Source organism: Mytilus californianus, unplaced genomic scaffold (assembly GCF_021869535.1).
Source record: "Mytilus californianus isolate M0D057914Y unplaced genomic scaffold, xbMytCali1.0.p SCAF_1, whole genome shotgun sequence".
NCBI lineage: Eukaryota > Metazoa > Mollusca > Bivalvia > Mytilida > Mytilidae > Mytilus > Mytilus californianus.
The window spans coordinates 73,622,992-73,644,416 of NW_026262581.1; the positions used below are offsets into that span (position 1 = coordinate 73,622,992).

Consider the following 21,425-nt stretch of genomic DNA (forward strand, 5'->3'; position numbering starts at 1 on the left):
TGCGCATGTAAAAATGCTGAGGGAATATTGTGCACGTCAACTATTTAGAATTGAAAACTCAAACTCAAACTCATTAAGACTGTTGAAGTGACATGAACTTCCTAATATGTGTTTAATGGTGTTATTTTAATTTTTAAAAATTTTCTTCAATGCATGAGCATCAATTCTACATGAAAGATCCAACCTCGGGAAACCCCGGTCATGTCCCAAAACCGATGTTTATGAGCGTTGAACTAGTGCTCAAACGGTTATGTTTAATTGCTCAATTCTTGTTTAGGAAGCTTCCTTGTGTCGAACAACATTCTTCGAAGAAAATACTGATGGAGGAAAGCATTTTTTTTTGTTTTTTTGGTTTATTTCTCATTGTATCCATACTGCTTTCTGTTTTGCGTTCATTTGATAATCGCGTGTGGTGCCTTAATATATTTAGTATAAATAAAAATGGAATTGTCTTTGGAAAGCAAAGGAGTTAGCAAATCGCTAGGACCCGAAAGAACTATCAAATTGTTCAAAATTTAAAGCCATAACCTTATACAAATTATCGCACATGCAAATCGTATTTTTACTTTGATCTTGACTGCATATATTTACAACTATATGTCAATACACATAGAAAGCCACAGTTTAGGTAATGGTGAAATGCTTTTTCTTTAAATGGTACACTAAGAAAAACATTTAAACAAACAGCATGGAGTAGAAGACATCAATACCCATTTAAAGTGATACCTGTAAAAATTTTCAACAAATGTAGGACATTTACCATAAATAAAACACAACTATTAAGTACAAAATTAACAATTTATTGCAGTCGGTGATAATTTTTAATAGTGAATGATTTTCTATAATACAGACTTAATTTCTGTCGGGACAACATCAGTAAGAGAAATCAATGCTAACATCATAACTGCTAAATTAGACATGTTTTCATCACATTAATTCCGATTGAATCCTCAACTTAAAGTTAATCACTTCACAGTCAAGTTAAATTACATTAACAACATTTTGGATAATTTGTGGTTCTGTCTCGTCCATTTTGAGTGGAGATTGAGACTTCCTCCTGAGGCGTATGAATATTGGTTAATGTTGCAGAAATAGTGCCGACAGAAACTCATTACTTCGTATGGCAGGATGTTATCGATTAATGAAAGTGCAGATTTTATACTGATACTAACTTTATTTGCAAATGAAGCTTTATGCCGATAAAACTTTTCTTCATAAAAAAAATGAAGGATTTGTGAGAAAATGACACTTTTAAAGTTTGTTATTATATTCATAGACTAAGATATTATCATATTATATTATGTTGATTTTTTTATAATATCTTGTCATATAATTTTTCTCTTATAGATTGCTTTAAATTGTGTGTTTGAGACAGTTAAAAAAGTAAGAGGTTATACATAAAATTATACAAAAATCACAAGAACCTGGAGGAAACTTTAATAGTAAATCAAATTAATCTTGGCCTAAAACTCACACGATGTTGACGAATGAAAAATGAGTTTATTTACAATGCAAATAAAGATCCATATCAGTCACACGTACATGATTTTCAGTGTTAAATGATTTTAATTTAAATCTTTAAATAGGTATCAAGTTTCGTAAAATGTATTTATGAAAGATGCCTTTTTTATCGCTTCCATTCATCAAATATACTGTAACGTCGTGGTAATACTCAAGTAAATTGAAAATCTACAAAAAATACATAGAACTGATACACTGTACGAGCCATTTTTGTTGAAAATCATAGTCAAATTAGTTTCAAAATATTTGTTGGTTTTAAATTCATATCCAATTGTATTGCAAATCACCTAAAGGCATCATGATACTTATTTGGAAAAAATCCGGTAAAACAAGTCCGGAAAATGAGATCTAAACACCCTCCCCTTTTTATTTACCACCGTTCCACTGTCGCAATAATTTTTAATTGGTGATGTGCTGTAAGCTTTTTATAAAAAATCATTGGCCTATGCTATGTTTATTCTTGATATTGCCCTCTTAATGTGCAAAACAATCATGCATTAATTTTCTTTTTTACCTAGTTAATGATTTGAATAAAAAAAATATATTGATCTTTAACTGAGTTTATAAAAAAAAAGTTACGATACTTCTTTGGAAATTTAGATGCAAGATATATTAAAGTCCAGAATGTCCTTGAGTTATTACAAACTATATTGCAACAGAGATTTACGTTAAAGAACATCTATCCTGAATATTGTACCTGTTATGAACTGCATAGTATATGATGTTGGATAGATGTGCTGAAAAATCAAAGTAGGTGTTGGAAAACACTCACCCATCATTTTTCACATATTTCAGTTACATTACATAGAAATATAACAAATATAACAAACAAGTTACAATATATAAAAAAACAAGTTTCATAAAAAAAAACATTGCGTAAATAAATAATTTCTATATGATTATCTACAAACAAGATTGAAACTATATATATATAAACACAATTAGGAAAACATTCAATGAACATAACGATTAAAACTTCCAATCATAAAAGCATTGAGATTCATAAAAAAAATGTCCAGTCAACATTTTATTATTGATATGTTATTGAATTTTCATTCAGCCTATTTTGAAACTTTACTCATTTTATTAAGGCAAAGGATCCATGACAATGAATTGTCTGTAATATGGCATATTACATTAATAAGTTAGGAGTATCTGCTTTAAATGTTTATGCTCCACGTGTATCTATTTGTTTTATCTTTTTATTATTTGGTTATTCCGCTTCTAATATTTTTACGATTAAATATCTGAAAACTCCATATCTTTTATACACTTGATTTGTTCTGAGTGATGTGAAAATCTCCTTTCATTCCTGGAAGTCTTTATAAGTGAAAGTTTATATAATACCGAGGGAAATGTTCTTTAATTTGATAAGACTGAATGAAACTTTAGATAAAACCATTCTTTGCCTATATGTACAAACGAACTATTTACAACATTCTTGTTCTGTGAACATTTTTTTAAAACAGGACAAACGTTCTTATATAAAGGACTTTCATGAATCTGACATTTATACCACAATGTTATTATATAAACGGAGGAAACTCTTATTTCAATTTACCATAGGAAACTGGCCTTTTTTCATTCACATAGTCTCATTATCAATACTAGAAGGAGTCAATATACGTGTGGTATTTTGTAAAGACTGAATCAAGTTATACAAGCAAGTATGCATCAGAACTACGAAACAAACATGTCATGGTTGTAGTTTAGGTCTAAAATAAAGAGGTAGAACATAAGTGTATATACATGTTAAACTGGACTGTTATGATTTGCATTCATTTATACTCCTGTGATAACTGTATTTGTGCTATACATTAACACATGTCGAACACATTTACGCAAATGGACACTCCGACGTAATTCAATGCCTTTCCAATCCTTTACACAACCTTATCTCTTGCATCGCGGAATACCATATTTTATTCTAATCTCATAGCCTATTTGAGGCGGACATTTGTTTTTTTTTTTTTTTTGCATATTTTTCGATCATTTGCATGAGTTAATATCAACTATTCTTTCACAAGTCCGACATTTAACATAGCAACACCAATGAAATTTACACTGGCATCGTTCTACTAGTTTTCTTTTGAATGTATTGTACCCACGACCACAACACATAAGTCTACACCCGTCCATCCCTTCGGACAGTCTGTTGCATTCCCTGCCTACGGTCCCTAATGAACCTGTTGTTTTATTGGCCACACAATAATCAGGTGACGTATTTACATATAATAAATCGTCTTGTGTTGGTTTATTAAAACGTCTCTTCTTTCGTATTAATCGTGTTCCTCTTTTATTAAATTTTACTTCCACTGCACCGTCATAACGGTCTTTTAATCTTTTTCCAACATCTTTGAATGGCGGTAATGCCTGCCAACAAGTTTTCACACTACACGATCCTGATACTCCATGACATTTGCATGCAACATTGGCATAATTATAAACTGCCTGAAAATAAAAAAATAGAATATGAATTTATTCTAACGATGATCTTGTTCTTTGCTTTTGAAATCTTTTGAATTATCTTACCATTGTTTAATTATTTTATAAAGGAGATACAAAGTGTTGGTTCGTTAAAAAGATAACATGAGCCCGGAGGTAGAATGGTATCCTTTTATGAACAAAACTTTGTCCATTCTGTTTTTCATTTTAAACTACCGTTGTAAATTTACATTATAAAAGAATGTTAAAACAAAACTGTCTCCACATTTAAGTATACTGTACCGACTTTCAAGGATTAAACAAACTGAACATATCGGGATGTTAAATTGTTTTTTCAATAAATGAATTAGCCAACGAAATCATATAAATCATTGGAACAACCTTCTGATTACCAACCCAACAATACAAAATTAAAAGGCTTCATGAGAGCAGCATTTGGCTGTCCTTATATTCTTAAACAATAAACTAGAGTAGTATTCTTTGGAAATAATCAAGTATTTAACTATAGTCTCAAAATTTTACACAAATAATATTTTACGATTTAAAAAGAATTTATTCCTACTTTGTATAATTTAAATTACTGTGCATGATTCGTGCTCAAAGCGATTAATGTCATGATTGTTTCAAGATAGACTATATTTTGATTGATTTAAACGACATTCTTGTCAATGATGTAAGTGGTGTATTTTTATGCACTCTTTCATTCTGTTTACCAAAAATGTTAATTCATAAATATACATATAATTATCTAATCATTATGTGTAAACTGTCTTCAGGGCAATAATTTATTACCAATTGAACTTTTTAGAACGCTGCAGATAATTGTTTTTATAGTTATTTAAAACCGAAATTTATGATTTAAATTGTGTTAAGATATGACAAAATTGACGTCTTTACTGCAGGTGTTAGACTACGAAGTCGATAAATATTTCATTATCCTGGACAGGGAACCTTTTTGATACAATCCGTTCAGTCTGAGAAGAACCAAATAGTCTGGTAAACCGAAAATGACAAGGGGCAAACACGTAGACATATATATATATATATATATAAGTCTAATAACATATCCCAGCTAGAACAATATACAACATTGTGCACAGCGAAGACAATGACAGCTGTCTATCGTTAAAAGATATAAAAATAAAGTATGAACCATCACTAGTAAATGAATTTTAGTCTGTTTGATCTTTACATCATCTGAAAAGTATGAACAATAAAATATTCAGTCATGTTCAGTCTTTCAGTCAATTTTTAATCTTTTCAACTGCGGTACATTCAGTACTGTTTAGACAATTCGCTTGCAGTCCATTCAGTACTGTATATTTTCATACATTTCAGTATAATGTTGATGAGAACTGGTATATAACAACTACTGAACATTCTACACATAGACTGAACAGGCCGCAATTGACTGCAAGCGAATGGTCTGAACAGTACTGAGTTTACCGCAGTGGATAAGTCTATAATTGGACTGAGTATGAAATTGACATAATGATTTATTGTTAAGTTTTTTAAGAGCTGTTCAGATCAAAATGACCGTTTCAGATGAAAATTAGTTTACTAGGGCACATTTTTATCAGGATTGCTGCACCGTACGACAGCCTAGTTTTGAGTGTATTTTCGGTTACTTGTATATTGAATACGCATTCTTGTACTATTATTCATTTGTAGTTTTAATCCTCTTCGTCAGCCTTTTTTTTTCTTCTTATGAGTTAATGATTAAGATAAAGCCAGTCACAATTGTAACATTTTAACAACCTTTGTTGGCTGTTTGAAACTCTGTATAAGTTTCAAAAACAAATAATATCGTAATATCAAAAAAACGTTTGAGAATTGATAGCTCTTGAGTTTGTCGAAAACAAACTTGTCTAAGGCTTTACAGTTTTCGATTTTTCGTTAAGTATCGACATGTCAATGCTGTTTTATCTGGCAGCAAACAGTAATAAAGCAAAACTATATCAAACAATTTTCTTATTTGTGTCTGTTTAGCATTAACTCTCTGTATATTGATTAATAGTATACCATTATAGTTATCATGGTTCTGTTTGATTCAAATCATTTCGTATTTTTATGAATATCCATTAAAAGATCAATGTATTTGAACATGCCATTGTACATGAACATCCTTAAATACATTTATGTTTTATTCCATATAACATAATATGTATACAACAAAACAAGAACAACAAACACGATCGCAAAGTAATCGAACAAAAAAATTAAACAGAAATCATAAACAAAGTGTTGCATTTAATATTTTGTTTAGGCACCAAGGAGTAAATATTTTCCCTTTCACTATCAAAACAACTCGTTATATCATTAAAACGTACAAATAAAAGGCATATATGCAAATAAAAATTAAAATAACTCTTAATAAATGTGTTGTGTCCCTAGCGCTTTCCTGGATTTACCGTAATCAGGCAGCCTCAAAAGCAAACTTATGATTGGCGGGAAGAAAAATGCTTGAGAAGATATATAACCAAAAAGGACCTATATAGAATATTCAAAACCAATTAAGATCAGAGCATTAGAGAGACGACATATATATAAAATTACGTTTTTGTTAGATGTTTTTCTGCTTTGTATAGATATGATGAGTTAAGCCATTTTCAACTATTTTTTATAGTTTGTTCTTATATTGTGCTGTAACACCACCGTCCCAGGTTGGGGGAGGGTTAAGCGCTTACAAACATGTTTAACTCCGTCATATTCTTTGTGTGCTTGTCCCAAGCCAGGAGCCTGTAGTTCAGTGGTTGTCGTTGGTTAATGTCTGTCATACTTGTTTTTCGTAAGTTGTTTTGTTATAAATTAGGCCGTTAGTTTACTAAATTGAATTGTTTCGTATTGTTAACGTCGGGGCCTTTTATACCCGACTATACGGTATGGGTTTTTTGTCATTGTTGAAGGCCGTATGGTTGCCTATAATTGCTTACATCCACTTCATTTTAACTTGGGTGGATAGTTGTCTTATTGGCAATCATACCACATCTCCTTATTTTTATATGTTGTATGATTGCCAATGACACAACTATTAAACAGAGTTCTGTATAGCGTCAATTTCATTTGTATATGGAGAATTAGCATAGTTGTAGCTTAGGGTCGAATTAAGGCAAACGGTTTGCGGCATAATTATAAATTACAAATACGAGGCCCACATTGGAACGACCCATGTAATGGGGTGCCACATAATGCATTCAACTCCTCTGGAATCCAGAAATAAGAAATAACGGAAATGTGGTAACTGTGAGAATGATCAACCTGTTGGCGTGCCACATAAAGCATCCACCTCTTCATGAATGCAGGAATCAACAACAGATTAACATAAACTAGATTCCAGATATTAACCTGTACCATAAAACTGTCCCATATTTGAACATCTAGGCCACGCATTGACCTTATGCCATACAAAAAGTAAATGATCAATACGATTCCCTATAAAACGATCAAACAATTCGTTGACGGTGAAAGAATAAGAAAAAATTGAGAAATCGTTGAAAACAGAAAAAGATGAATATTCCTTGACAAGACTAAATAACGATGGTCACGAATTTAATATAGAATTGGGAATTTGGCAAATAAACAAACCATACATTCAATTGTAAATGATTATGTAAGCTAAATAGGTAAACCATACAACTTTTCAATTTTTATGAGTCTACAAGTTTAGAAATGTTTAGGAATAATTTAATTTATTACTATTACTGAATAAAAATAATGCTTATAGATATAATAGTTTTTGTATCAACAAAACCACGAAGCTATGAAAATATAGGGGAAAATATATTCCTATGATTTAGGCACCGATACCACATGCGGGAATGCATCTTGTCGTTTGATGTTTAATCAAAGCCTTGATGTTCACATTTTAAACATGTTTTTCTTAGTACACAGCCAAATAAGATTTTCGATAGCTGGGTCTATAATTGAGAAAGTCGTAAATTTCAGATTTTATGACTCTTAAAATGGAGCAAATATAAAGTGAATTCTCTCAACTTTGACAAAAAAGAAACAATAAATCAAGTCTCGCCTCATAACATAAATTAACGAATTCACCATCATAATACTTACTGGCGCATATAAAGTTTAATTCCTATTTTACAGTTGTACCAAAATAAAGGTCAAAATACATCGGTGTTTGAAGAATGAGCTTGACTTTACAAACGTTTTCGGGAGTATTTGTCTGTATTTTAGCAATAAAAACAAAATTAAAAATTGGATAAGATTATGACCCTTCGACAATTTTCTTGTATATGCCTGATTCGACAATGGTTGGAATTCATATTATAACAAAATAGGCCAATTTTACAGCCGGTTTATTACAATCGATGAAACAATTTTCAAGTGGAGCATATTCAAAGTAAAAATTTCCTTTCTATGATCAAAGTTATGATTACAAATTTTTAATATCTGAAAAAAGATAATTGTACGTGAGCACATCGGGGAAACTATTGAAGTTACAATCTATTCTGAGCTAACATCCAAATATTTCAATATGGAAAAGTAATAATTCCGTTCGGGCGTGTAGATTCACGATATGTTTGCTTATTAATTAAGTCCGCTGGGTTTTCCTAAATCATTTTACAACGAATTGGTAAATTAGATAAGCAGATTATTTTAGTGCAAAATTTTGTAAAGTAATTCCTGCCTTGTCAAAAATCCATACATCTTCATAAAATTAAAATAGTTTCTAACATTTAATTAAATGCAATAACAATCAGTTCTATTAAAATGCCTGATTTAGTCCCCATGGGTATCATCTTCACAGTAAACGTCAGTGCTTTAGCATTGATACATACACTTTACTAAATTCTTAGTCGATAAAATGTTATTTCTACAGAAACTGGTCCGCTTTTCCTGTTCCCTCCGTTGTTCATGGCATCCCTTGCTCTTGAATTAAATTTATTCATGACTTTAGACATGCACAACATTGTTTCTCAGGATTCATGGTGAAAATATATTATATTCAAGTTGAAAAAGCTTTGGAAGTTTTATACTCTGCGTTTTCGAGATATATGGAAAATGTTTTATGAAACCACATAAATGACTCTATTTAACCCTATCTCAATGTAGCAATCATGAATGGTCCCGTCATTCAATTATGAATGTTCTAATTAAGAATTACAGACTTATTCTAAAACCGAGTGTTTGTCCTTGTAAATTTCAACGTTCTCTTGAATGACTGGACCAATCATATGTATATATAGGCTCAAAATAATTTGGTAAGCAAAAGATACAAATTAGACCATCAAATCAAAAATCATAGGTCGAACAAAAAAGGAAAGACAACACCCCGACAGAAGGAAAAAGACGAAACGACAGCAGTACACAAAACACTGTACGCAGAAACGACAGCATTACACAAAACACTGTACGCAGAAACGACAGCTGTACACAAAACACTGCAGATAACCAAATATTGACCTGTAAGAATTCAATTTAAACCCAAGGCTAAGGAAAACGCAACAGAAACCCCAATTTATAAATTATGGATAAACTTTGGTATTCCGTCAGGGTAAGCAGTTCCTATTCTAATAGTGGCACCCGTAAGTGTTGCCCATGAAAACTAAAAATCCGGTGGATCAAGTCGCATGCGATGATGCCATAAACGAGAACATTTTAAATGTGTTTATGGCTTTTTCGACTTTTAATTTGTATAGGAATGTTAAAGACTTCTTCATAGATGATATAAATCACTAGAAATGACATTTCATTAATACATGTTTATGAAATTAAAAATAAATTATATGTTATCCATATCAAATTATTTCATTTTCTTATAATCAATTTTATTCTACAAAAATTGTGTTTGAAATTCCTGAACCTAAAATAAATATTTTGCCTTTTCAAAATGTAAATATGTACTTGTTCACTTTGCATGCATATTAGTTATGACACTAAGACGGTTGTGGAATTAAGAAAAAACCACCCAATCGTTTAATAAATGTATATAATTCGTATCAGATCTATTCAAATGCTTTTAAACCTACTTTATAAAGAATCTTTTTCGCACAGTCTCACCATATCTATGAGAAGAAGAATGTCGGGTTTTTTTTTTTCTTTTCTTAAAATGTGTATCTCGTTTTAAACAGCTAAACATAAAACATCTAATTTACTTTTAAGGAATAATATTACAAGCCACTCTAAATTTCAATTTTGCAAAACGTATAGATAGATCAATTAATCAATTAAACTGTTTTATTTGTATGATTTTTTATTCGATCTGTTTAAGTACCCCAGCTTTATATTTAAATCAAAATTGGTACGCAAATGATCGGGGTTTTCAAATGTTATCGAGTAAGTTTTATTTTTTACATAGTGGTGTTAAGCATTGCAATCCATGCTACCATTGTTCTAATAAAGAGTTTTCATTATCGTTTAAATCTACATGGTTTGTATAAAGCACATTTGTATGAACAGCTTTTTCATATCGAATAATTCATTTCATGGCTGATCGGCAAAACATTTCTTCAATTTGATTGTCAAATTTTAATCCTACGTTTTCTTCATCTAGTAAGTACTTATTACCCCTTCGAAGGTATCTTGAACTATTAATTATCAGAAAATGTTTGATCCTCCGAAATTACATATTGAAAAAGAAATTATATCTTTTAAAATATGGAAATTACATTAAAAATAAACCGCTTCGATGATGATCTAGGAGGTGGCTACAGTTGTTTGATCAAGTACGAAAAAGGCAGAAATATCAAAAATTCTTTAGAGACATGTAAAAGCAATTACCACCATTACCAGAAAGTATAGTGTCATCTTATCGTTAAACCATTTGAACTATAAAATCAACAAAAACCGACATCCGTCAATTATCTAAGGATGTTTCTAAATTGGTGGCGAGCTATGATAATTCCATGACAAAGTACGTATTGCATCATTGAAAGTTCTATTTCAGACCAATCATAGAAGACAGTAATTAGATTTATAACAAAGTTAATTAATGGCAAAAACAGTCAAGAGCAGCGATTATTCGTTAGTTGCAGATCTAAGTGTTTTAAGCTGCCAAAAATACAGTTTTGAACGTTAGTTCGAAATGGAAATCAATTATAGTGAAGTTATTCGCACAAAAAAACGTTATACTTAAAATATTGTTACAACTTTTGGTGGGCATGTTCGTTATTTTGTGTTCTTAGGCTATAAATTTGATGATTTGACGACACTTTCGTGTAAATCCTGCATTCCAGAAATGAAAACCGCGAAAATTTGAAATCGACCACAAATAAATCGGTTTTAAAATGTAACAGTTGTTGTTTTTGTCCATCAATCCGCGGTTTAAAATCACATTTAATATTATACTTATTTTTTTTCTAGAGGTTTTTATGTTCATGAAGATTTTTCAAACTAAATCTATACGAATGAATAAACTCATCATAGACACAAGGCTTAAAATTATGTACGCCAGTCGCGCGTTTCATCTACAAAAGACTCATTAGTGACGCTCGAATCAGAAAAGTTAAAATCTGAATATTCAAAAACTCTGAACAAATTGTAATTTGTACAAAATCAAAACTTTTACACAACATGCACATTAACATTAATATTAAAACATGTACACACCATACAGATTAACATTTACATCTCACACTAAATGGGTACGTATTTACCGTAATTTATTTTCTTTTCTCTTAAAGAAAATAAACAATTTTCTTTTCATAATGCTTATTCTTTCCATGTAGATAGTTTTTCTCTTTTTATTCAATTCCCTATTCTTCCGATTTCTTAATGGATTGATTGTAAGCGTTGTAACGCCGTGTTAATCGGCGCACTTGCTCTCTGGCGCAGAGCAAGTTCATCCATGTCAAAACAGTTTGGTGTAAAGTAGAGTAACAGTGAACTTTAATTGTTAATTTCTGTGTCTTTTGGTCTCTTGTGGAGAGTTGTCTCATTGGCAATCATACCACATCTTCTTTTTTAATAACATGTACAACTGTTGTTTAAAGCAAAATGAAAATCAGAAATAAAAGAAAACACTATACATGTACATTGAAAGTTATAGATTCAAATTATTATATTTTCAAGTTCCTTCAAAAACTGAACAAAAGTTTGCTTGGAGTATTAAAAAATAAATAACAATTTTATTTTCAAATATTTTTAAAAGTTAAACTTTTTCGCAAGACATGTTTGGATATATATTTTCAATTTGCAAATTTAACATTCGGGTTGTTGAGCCTTTTGAAAAAAAATTAACTTTCTTTAATAGACAATACACCTAATTTTTGATAATTAAATTCATTAGAAGATTTTCCAATATTTGTTACAAATACATGTATATGTATTTAGTCTTTTTACTCTAATCGTAATTGTCTCGCCTGCGACGAAAGTTGCTTCAAGCTTTTTTGCCAAATATATTTTCAAGTTTTCCATGCGGTTTGGCGTTATATATTTTCATTTTCTCCATGCATGCTTTTTTATCCCTTTTATCTATTCACCATTTTTTAATATAATTATAATTTTCGTTATTCAACAATTTCCCTTTTAATAAAAGTTGAATAAAAATGTTCAGTGAGACTTTGACATATAAGTACATAAAAAGGTGAATGAATTAAATACAACCTCACAAATGAAATTTATGTTTAATCATGAAACCAGCTGAGAGTTAAAGATTAATTCTCAATAAAAGATGTCATATTTATACAGTATGTTTGCTTCATTGACTTTCCCAAGTAAAGGTTACACAGATAGACATGAACCCGCCTGTGGATAAAGTAAATAAATTTGTCAAGGAGCGATGTAGGTAAAGCTGCACTATTATTGTAAATATCTTCCTAAAAGGATCGAATGGTAAACGTACGACAGTAAATGTATTTAGATCGGAACGTCAAGGAAAACGTAAAACCATGAAGACAGTAAACTTTTAAGAGCAATGGGATAAGATCGTTATGGAAAGCGCACAAACCACAGTAAACTTTCCAAAGTAATGAGACCGGATCGTCAGTGAAAGCGTACGAAGAACAATTTAATGAACCATCTGAGAGTAATATGACTAGATAGGTATGGAAAACACACAAACGGTAGTAAAAATTTAAGAATAATATGATCGGATCGACATGGAAAGTATATTAACGATAGTAAACCTAAACGAGTACTATTATGGGATCGGCATGGAAAGTCTACGACAGTTACCTTCGATAGTATTTTGATCTGTCTGGAAAGCAAACAATCGACAGTATTCCTTTAACAGTAATGTAATTGGAATACATTCATGCACAGTATGTCTCAGACTATTTTCTGTTATGTAATCTATCAGATGGTGATTGAAAAATAGTTTGCAATTAAAAAAAGTTTTCTTTAATAAATTTATAAAGTTTTAACTGGTTCTGAAATAATAAAACTGTTCTTCTCGCTGTGTTACTAGAGCAATATCACAGCTAAAATGCTATCAAACTCTTCTCGTGAAATGTCGATATTTCCAGCTTGATTCAAAATATATCGTTTTATTTTGGAACACACTACTTATTCTTATCTCGTTCTTTTTTAAAACTTTTTTGCTAATAAATATCGAGTGCAGACGGTAAAAAATAATGGAAGTAAAAAATGTTGAAGCTCTTTTGACAACTATAGAAATATGTTTTTCTTCAACTATATTGCACAAATGATTCAATCGAAAAGTTGTAAATTAAACACACTTAACTTTTAGTAACTGCTAGTCCATATTGATCGGTACGTTGTGTCTTTCGTCATTTTGTGAATTATTTTGTGCTAGGTACCGACCCTGTTCAAATGGATTTTTTTTGTAAAATAATATGATGTTACATCATCGTCTCGTTTAGGAGATGTTTGAACTCGCACTGGCATGTTTAACCCCACACCATTCTTCATGTGCGAACCTAAAGCCTGTAAACTAGTGGGGTTATCATTGGTTGCTGTCTGTAATAATTGGTATTTGTTTTATATTGTAAATATATATAGGAAGATGTGGTATGAGTGCCAATGAGACAACTCTCCATCCAAGTAGCAATTTATAAAAGTAAACCATTATAGATCAAGGTACGGCCTTCAACACGGAGCCTTGGCTCACACTGAACAGTAACTGAACAGCAAGCTATAGAGGGCCCCAAAAATTACTAGTGTAAAACCATTCAAACGGGAAAACCAGCGGTCTAATCTATATATAAAAACGAGAAACGAGAAACACGTATGAACTACATAAACAGACGACAACTACTGTACATCAGATTCGTAAGCTTTAAACTGGCCCTTTAGTTTTCTGATTTTAATAGTTTTATACTTTGTTATCACTAGACACTTTAAAGCTCACTATGTGATATTGGTTTTGCTCATTGTTAAAGACCGTACGGTCAGCTGCATTTAATTACATCCTTGTCCCTCGGTCTTTGGTGGATATTTGTCTCATTTGCAATCAAACTGCATTTCCTCTTTTTATAAAGTATAAATGTATTGCTTTCTTTTGTTGATTGCAAATCCTCTAACATGCTTTAGAATAGATTATCAAAACTGAAAAATGTTTGTCCCAATTTCATTAATTTATAATATAACATTTTAAATTATTACTTCTAAATAAAAGACAACTTATAATTAAATATTTTTGTAGTTGCAAATCGGGGCGATTAGTCTTGACAAATTATTTGAAACACCTCTCTCATTGTTGAAGACTGTATGTTGACCTCTAGATGTTTTTTTTTATAGTATTATCTGTGTTGTTTGGATGCTGTCTCATTGACGTAGAACCAACACGTCGTAGTATTCATACTAATAATCAAACGGACGAAACGAAAATCCAGACTGAATTAAGGTTAATGCAGCCTACAAATAACTTTGCACAAGACAGGATGAAACTGAATATAAGACAACAGAAAATGCAGGACAGTCGAGGATACAAATGGGTACAGAAGTGAAAATAAATTTTCGCGCGGCAAATCGCGGATAAAAAATAGCATACGTAGCAGCAGATGAAAATAAATGATCAATCCGGTAAAATACTCCAGCCCCAACCCCTTATAAAAATATCAATTGATCGCCCCTAATCAGCGTCACATACTACAGTAAATTCCTCTGATAGAAATTTTAAATTAAAAAAATACTTTTAAATTTGTCTGACAAACTGTTATTGATAATACAGACTGTTATACAATACATTTAAAGTGTATTTAAGGGTTTAAAAACGACAATTACACAATTAAAACATATAATTATCAACCTGGTTAAACTAACCTTGCAGAATGTCATTTTTTTCGTAGCTAATATTTTAATTGTTATAAGGACCTGCAATTTGCGTGTGGTATAATAACTAAATACTTTTGACAAGTCATAAATAATGCAGAGTTGATAACTGAACAATACTAAGATTAAAGAAATGAATACTATTGATTTGCGATCTCATATAGTATGTCAGTTATCTCACAATTAAAACAGACCAATGCATAACGGTTATGCATTACGAAGCAAAGTACATGAGATAAAAAGGCAGAGAGAGGTTTGGGGGAAAGGATGTTGGTCGGTTTTTAAAAATTTAACCGGTTTCCGACGAATGATGGGTGTTTATCAAAAATTTCATTTATATTTTTCAATACTTCAGAACTGTTTGCAATTAAGAATTTTACAGATCTGTTCAACTTTTAACTCCGTCTTGCTATCAGTGGTCAGTTCTGTTCCTTTCGCATTTTCACCCTTTGTTTAAATTTTGACCATATATTTTTTTAATATGATTTCTATTTAGAAATATAATTAAAAATTTACACTTTTTCGATATTTTTCCTTCCATATATTATATATGAATATAATTTTTATATATAAACTATCAATGCAGTACTAAGCGGGATATTAGCATTTTTATGACAGATAAAAAATGTTCAAGGTGAAATATCTATCATAAGTTCCAAATAAAAACAGGTTATCATAAAACAGCTTTAAACCGTACTTATTTGTAATACAAGATAGGTTTAGTGCTCCATAAAATCTATTAAATGTTTTACAAACAAATATATAAAAACTTCAAAGAATCAAGTTTAGAGAAATATTTTCAGATTCTAATCTCTAAATTACTGCATCACATTATCAATTTTATCCCTTAGAGTTAAATTTTGCAATAAAACCAAGAGATTGCATTACATCTGATTTTTTTTCCTTGGTTTAAAATTATTTACTATTTTGTTAGTAACAGTAACACTTTCCTAACACCTATATTTTTACCTCCAGCTTATTCAAGATTACATATCTCTATTACATACAAGTGTCTTGTAGGGCTTTTCACCGTTTTAATTTGGCGAAGTCTTAAGTTACCTGAAATACTGAGTAACATAACAGATGTCTGTCAGTTGTTATCAAAGAGATACAAATCAAACCTGTTCAAATGATTTTATAGTAATGAAAAATTTATTATAGGATATTAAAACAATTTTTTTGCTGATATTTGACTTAAAGCTTCCAATAGCAAAAAAAATCGTATCCATTTATAAAACCTATAAAAAAGAAATTGACTTTTGCTATCATTTTCTGTCTTAATAAATTAACATGGAGATGTCAAACGTGAACATTAAACAATTCGTTCTTCAATTCCCCGTAATTACGATGCCAACCAAAGAGTATATTGTGCTATGCCGTGTGAAAGTAGACACAATTTTAACGAGACATTGGTACAATGTATACCAAGTGAAGATACCCACGTGCGGGTGCAAATGTGGAGCAGGTTCAGCTCACCCTTTCGGAGCACCTGAGATCACCCCCGGTTTCTGGTGGGGTTGGTATTGCTCAGTCTTTAGTCTTCTATGTTGTGTTTCGTATACTGTTGTTTGTCTTTTGGTAGTTTTTTTTCTTTGTTTGCCACGGCATTGTCAGTTTGTTTTCGAAATTAAGGTGACTTCTACGGGAAGTAATTTATAACCTTCAGATTATGGAAGTACTCATCTGTATACAAAATAAGGAGATATGAGTTTGTTCCCAATGAGACACCTATCTAACAGAGTCGAAATGAGGCGAATTTAAGCATTTATAGTTCCCCGTACGGCCTTCAACTATGAACAAGACCCGTACCGTATAGTCAGCTATAAAATGCCCAGTCACGACTAAATTTAAAACAATTCAAACGAAAAAAACAACTTTAGACAAAACATTAAACGAAAAACAAATACGGCACACAGCAACTAACAACAACCACTGAATTACAGACTCGTGACTTGGGACAGACATATATAGAATGTGGCGAGGTTAAACATGTTTGTTAGCTCTCAATCCTCCCCATAACCTAAGACGGCGGTGTAACTAAGTGTAACAGCATAACATAAGAACAATTTGTAAAACTCAGTTGGAAATACCTTGACTCAATAGATCGGCACGAAGCAGAAAAAGACAACTACTAGTAATATAAAGACAGAAGAATGTATCATCAAAAGAGTATATTTTTTTATCGTCGCATCGAGTATGGAAGGCAACATATGAAACTGTTTTTATCTGCTAGTTGTGAGTCACAAAGATAAAGTTATGCAAGGCCAAAGATTCCATATGCGACCAACTCCAGAATTCCACTTCAACTTTGACAGCAAGCATACAGACAGAAAACAAAAAACATACGTAACTTCGAAGTGATTATCAATCAAAGAAAAGTTTGGCAGGAAATATACCCTCGGTTTTCATATTAAAAATTTACAGCAAAATATAAAACATTACAAATATGCACGATACAAAGCAATTTTTATTTTCTTACGCTTTTGACTTTCAAAACTTTTGGTCTCAAGCCTACTAGAAAAAGGTAATTCCTTAAATACGTGGCGTCCGTGCGGGAATCGATAGTAACAAAATACAGTTGAATGGTAGAAAATAAACGTTACACTTCAGAATAACTTCAAAAATACAGCAATGACTTAATTTTAACTGAAAATTCAGATCAATAACGCTGAATCAAAATCATTGTCTGACCTCGTACTTTGCAAGTAATTAATTTCTATTACACTGACAAAACGGATATAAAATTTTCATACAAAGGATTAATTGATCAGGCGAGCTATCCGGCGGGTATCATATATTTTTAAGACCAATTTTGCTACGTAAAACATAAGAAATTAAACGATAACTTCGTGATCAAATTTGATTTTCTAAACAAATTTCCACGTTTTTAATCATTTTCAATATTACCCTGAATGACAGTTTTTGCTAATTTATCAAAAATATTTCCGACCTCAATGACACTGCTGCTTAACTTTGACAGAATGCAAATTAATCAATATTGTATACACGAACTCAGTAGTTAAACATTCAAATATCTGAATACCAAAAACTAACGAAATTTTCCAAACGAGTAAAATAAAATCAAACGTACCGACTGGGTAAACTTTCATCCGAAACATTCACAGCTGAATAATGCGTAAATGAAGCGGAACTATTTTAACAAAGAGCATCTAACGAACGTCAAAAAAGACAAAAGAAAATCCAAAGAGAGATTACTTAAAACTAACTTGTAGGTCGAAAGTTTGAAATACAAGAAATGAACAAAGACTCGAAGAAATAAATACTAAATGGGTCGTTTAGCGGTTCACAAACTGTAAAATGTAAATGTTACATAAATACTGAAAAACATTTTGAATAAGGTATACAAAAACGGGATTTTTGGTCCTCAATACTTTTCAACTTCGTACTTTATTTGGCCTGTTTTGGATGAGTGTTTTGTAAACGCGCGTCTGTCGTACAAAATTTAAATCCTGGTATCTATGATGAGTTTTATATGATATAATGATGAAACGCAGAATAAAAAGGCATAGCACATTAAGATGAAATACAAAGAACAACTAGGCATTAGAATACAAGTTATGGCTAAACTAAAATAAAAGAACCAAAAAACTAATACAATCACTTACTATAAAAATGGATCTATATAAAAATAAGAAAATGTGGTAGGATTGCCAATGAGACAACTCTCCAGCAGAGACCAAATGACGTAGAAAATACCAACTATAGGTCACGTACAGTCTTCGTAATGAGCAAGACCCACATCGCACAGCAAGCTATAAAAGGACCCAAAATGACAAATGTAAATCAAGTATGGCAATATGATTTCCTACAAAAATTGACAGCTTGTGGCCTTGTCATGCTTGTAGAGAATGTGTTATTTCTAAGAAGCGAAATCATATATTTCCAGGATGCATGCACAAGTGGTGTGTCAATAAGTTATAAAATAATTGTATTTTTTCACCCCTCGTAATGATGTTCAAAAGATACCAGACTGATATTGAAAGTAACAGTTTGAAATCTTGACAGTAATAAACCTTAAATTGTGACTGTTCCGTGCCAACTCTTATTCTAATTTAACTGGAATGTACGCACATGAAGTGTCCGCTATTCTTGTACTTAAGATAACTAAATTAAAAACAACCTCTTTGAAAAGTTTGTAACAAAAGTTTTAACTCAACAATAGCGTTTTTGAAGTATGATCTAAATGCAAGTGCTAATAGACATGTAGATGGAGAATGCATGGGGAATGTATATTACGTTACCCATGATTTCAGCTGAAGTGTTATTTTGATTACATGAGAATCTGCCTGTCAGTAATGATTAAAAGATAACGAAGTTTCTTACAGTGAATGTGCTATTACACCGTCAAATATCTATAACTGTTTTGTTTAACAAAATATCAAACTTTTGCTTTCGTCACTCAAATTGTAAAGATATTTACAAGATAGCATAACAATCGACGACTGATGTATTACTGGTCATGTGACGTTTTCTTACGTTTTCCTCATAATATGTGAATTTGTTTCTCGTTTCTCGTTTTTTATATTGATTAGACCGTTGGTTTTCCTGTTTGAATTGTTTTACACTAGTCATTGTGGAGCCCTTTATAGCTTGCTGTTCGGTGTGAGCCAAGGCTCCGTGTTGAAGGCCGCACTTTGACCTATAATTGTTAACTTTTTACACATTGTGACTTGGATGGAGAGTTATTTCATTGGCACTCATTCCACATTTTATTTCTAATTAATAAAAAAAAAATATTTTGTATTTTATTGACTTTTGTCTCTTTTGTATTAAAGAAAGACTCCAAGCTCTTACTTTTGGTGTAGGAACTGCTACAGCAATACTATAAGATAAAATTTAAAGTTCCTTTTCAGATTGGATAAGCCTAAAATCCAAAATAGACATAAAATATACCAGATTGTGAGACAAATCCCCTTAACATTTTAGTAAAAGTCCCCTATTCCGTGATAATTCAATTGAATAACCATGTTAAAGCTTTTCAAAATCACGGTGATCACAGAAGGTAAACACTGTCATTATGAAAGAGAAATCAGAATCTTCCGAGTTTTCAATGAAATTTATATCCATAAAAGAATAAATCAGAAAAGACACAGGCGAAGCACGCAATATTAAGCAGTTAAGGTGGAGTTTATTCGTATTTTATTTTTTAGATTTAGAACTGACCACACGGTATGGATACAAGTGTCCATCGTTGAAGACCTCTAGATGTTTGTTTTGATTGACTCGTGTTGTTTGGTTATTGACTCATTGTCGTTTATCCAAAATCTGGCTTTTCATAAGCTTGGAGAGATTAAAAAAAAACAAGCTTAGTTTGGCTACGTTAGATTTAGAAGGTCTTCTAAACAGATATTTTTCCAAATACATAGATATTCTAGAATTTCCGAGAAATCAAATTCTGAATACCCAAATTAATCAGTACCTACAGTTGTTCTCTATTTTTTCATATTTTTTTTGTCATCAATAATTGACAACACATTTAACCAAAAGCGTTATTCCCATTTATAATTTCACGTTTAAGTCCAAGTCTCAGTGGGTATTCTACAGCACACTGTAACTAATTATACGCCAAATAAACTTAAGTCTATGTTATATCTCCGATCATGATTTTAATTTAACTGACGTTTTCACACATTTAACATATCCTTCCCCACCAAATATTCCTTTGAGCTTGATGAAGAACAACATTTTTAGCGAGCCGCTACCGTTATTTATGTAATCTAAACGATGCCTCGCTTTAAGCTATAACACAGAACATGTTGCTTGGAATAATGATGGTCGTAACCTTTTCTACTTATTATACCTTAGACTTAGTAGTATGACAATAAAAGATATTGCTGAACATGCCGAAATTTCTTTCAAGATCCTGTAATCAAACGGCAAATGTTTTTGATGATGACCAATTCCTTTTTTATGTTTTCAGGAATCAAGAATTTAAAACTTGTTGGTAGCATACTTACATGTATTTAAATTACATAGACACATTTTTCACTTTGAATAACATCTAAATGTATAAACAGAAGACACCCGAAACATTTTGTAAAATTAGAAATACTCATTATAATCTAAACATAAAAGTACGACATTCTGTTCAGGAAGGTTTTTTTTAAATGGTACTTCCATGGTATTTGTTGACTCTGGGCGTTCCTGGGAAAGGTAGGTCACGTAAATCGCCTCAAACATTGAAACTTATGTTATATTAGGTCCCAGCTCTAACATAGCATTTAAATGGTTGACTGATTAGAAATATT

At 31.3% G+C, this 21,425-nt stretch overlaps 1 protein-coding gene across 3 annotated transcripts in view; it reads right to left on the minus strand.

Moving 5' to 3' along the window:
* Window positions 1–784: 784 nt before the first annotated feature.
* The window catches only part of LOC127723908 (protein Wnt-5a-like), a 67,747-nt gene continuing 47,106 nt past the window's right edge, over window positions 785–21,425 (minus strand). For all 3 annotated transcript variants that reach the window (XM_052230635.1, XM_052230641.1, XM_052230628.1), the window contains exon 5: window positions 785–3,972. In XM_052230635.1, coding sequence (XP_052086595.1) covers window positions 3,511–3,972 — 462 coding nt within the window. In that variant the 3' untranslated portion in view covers window positions 785–3,510. The remainder of the gene's footprint in view (window positions 3,973–21,425) is intronic.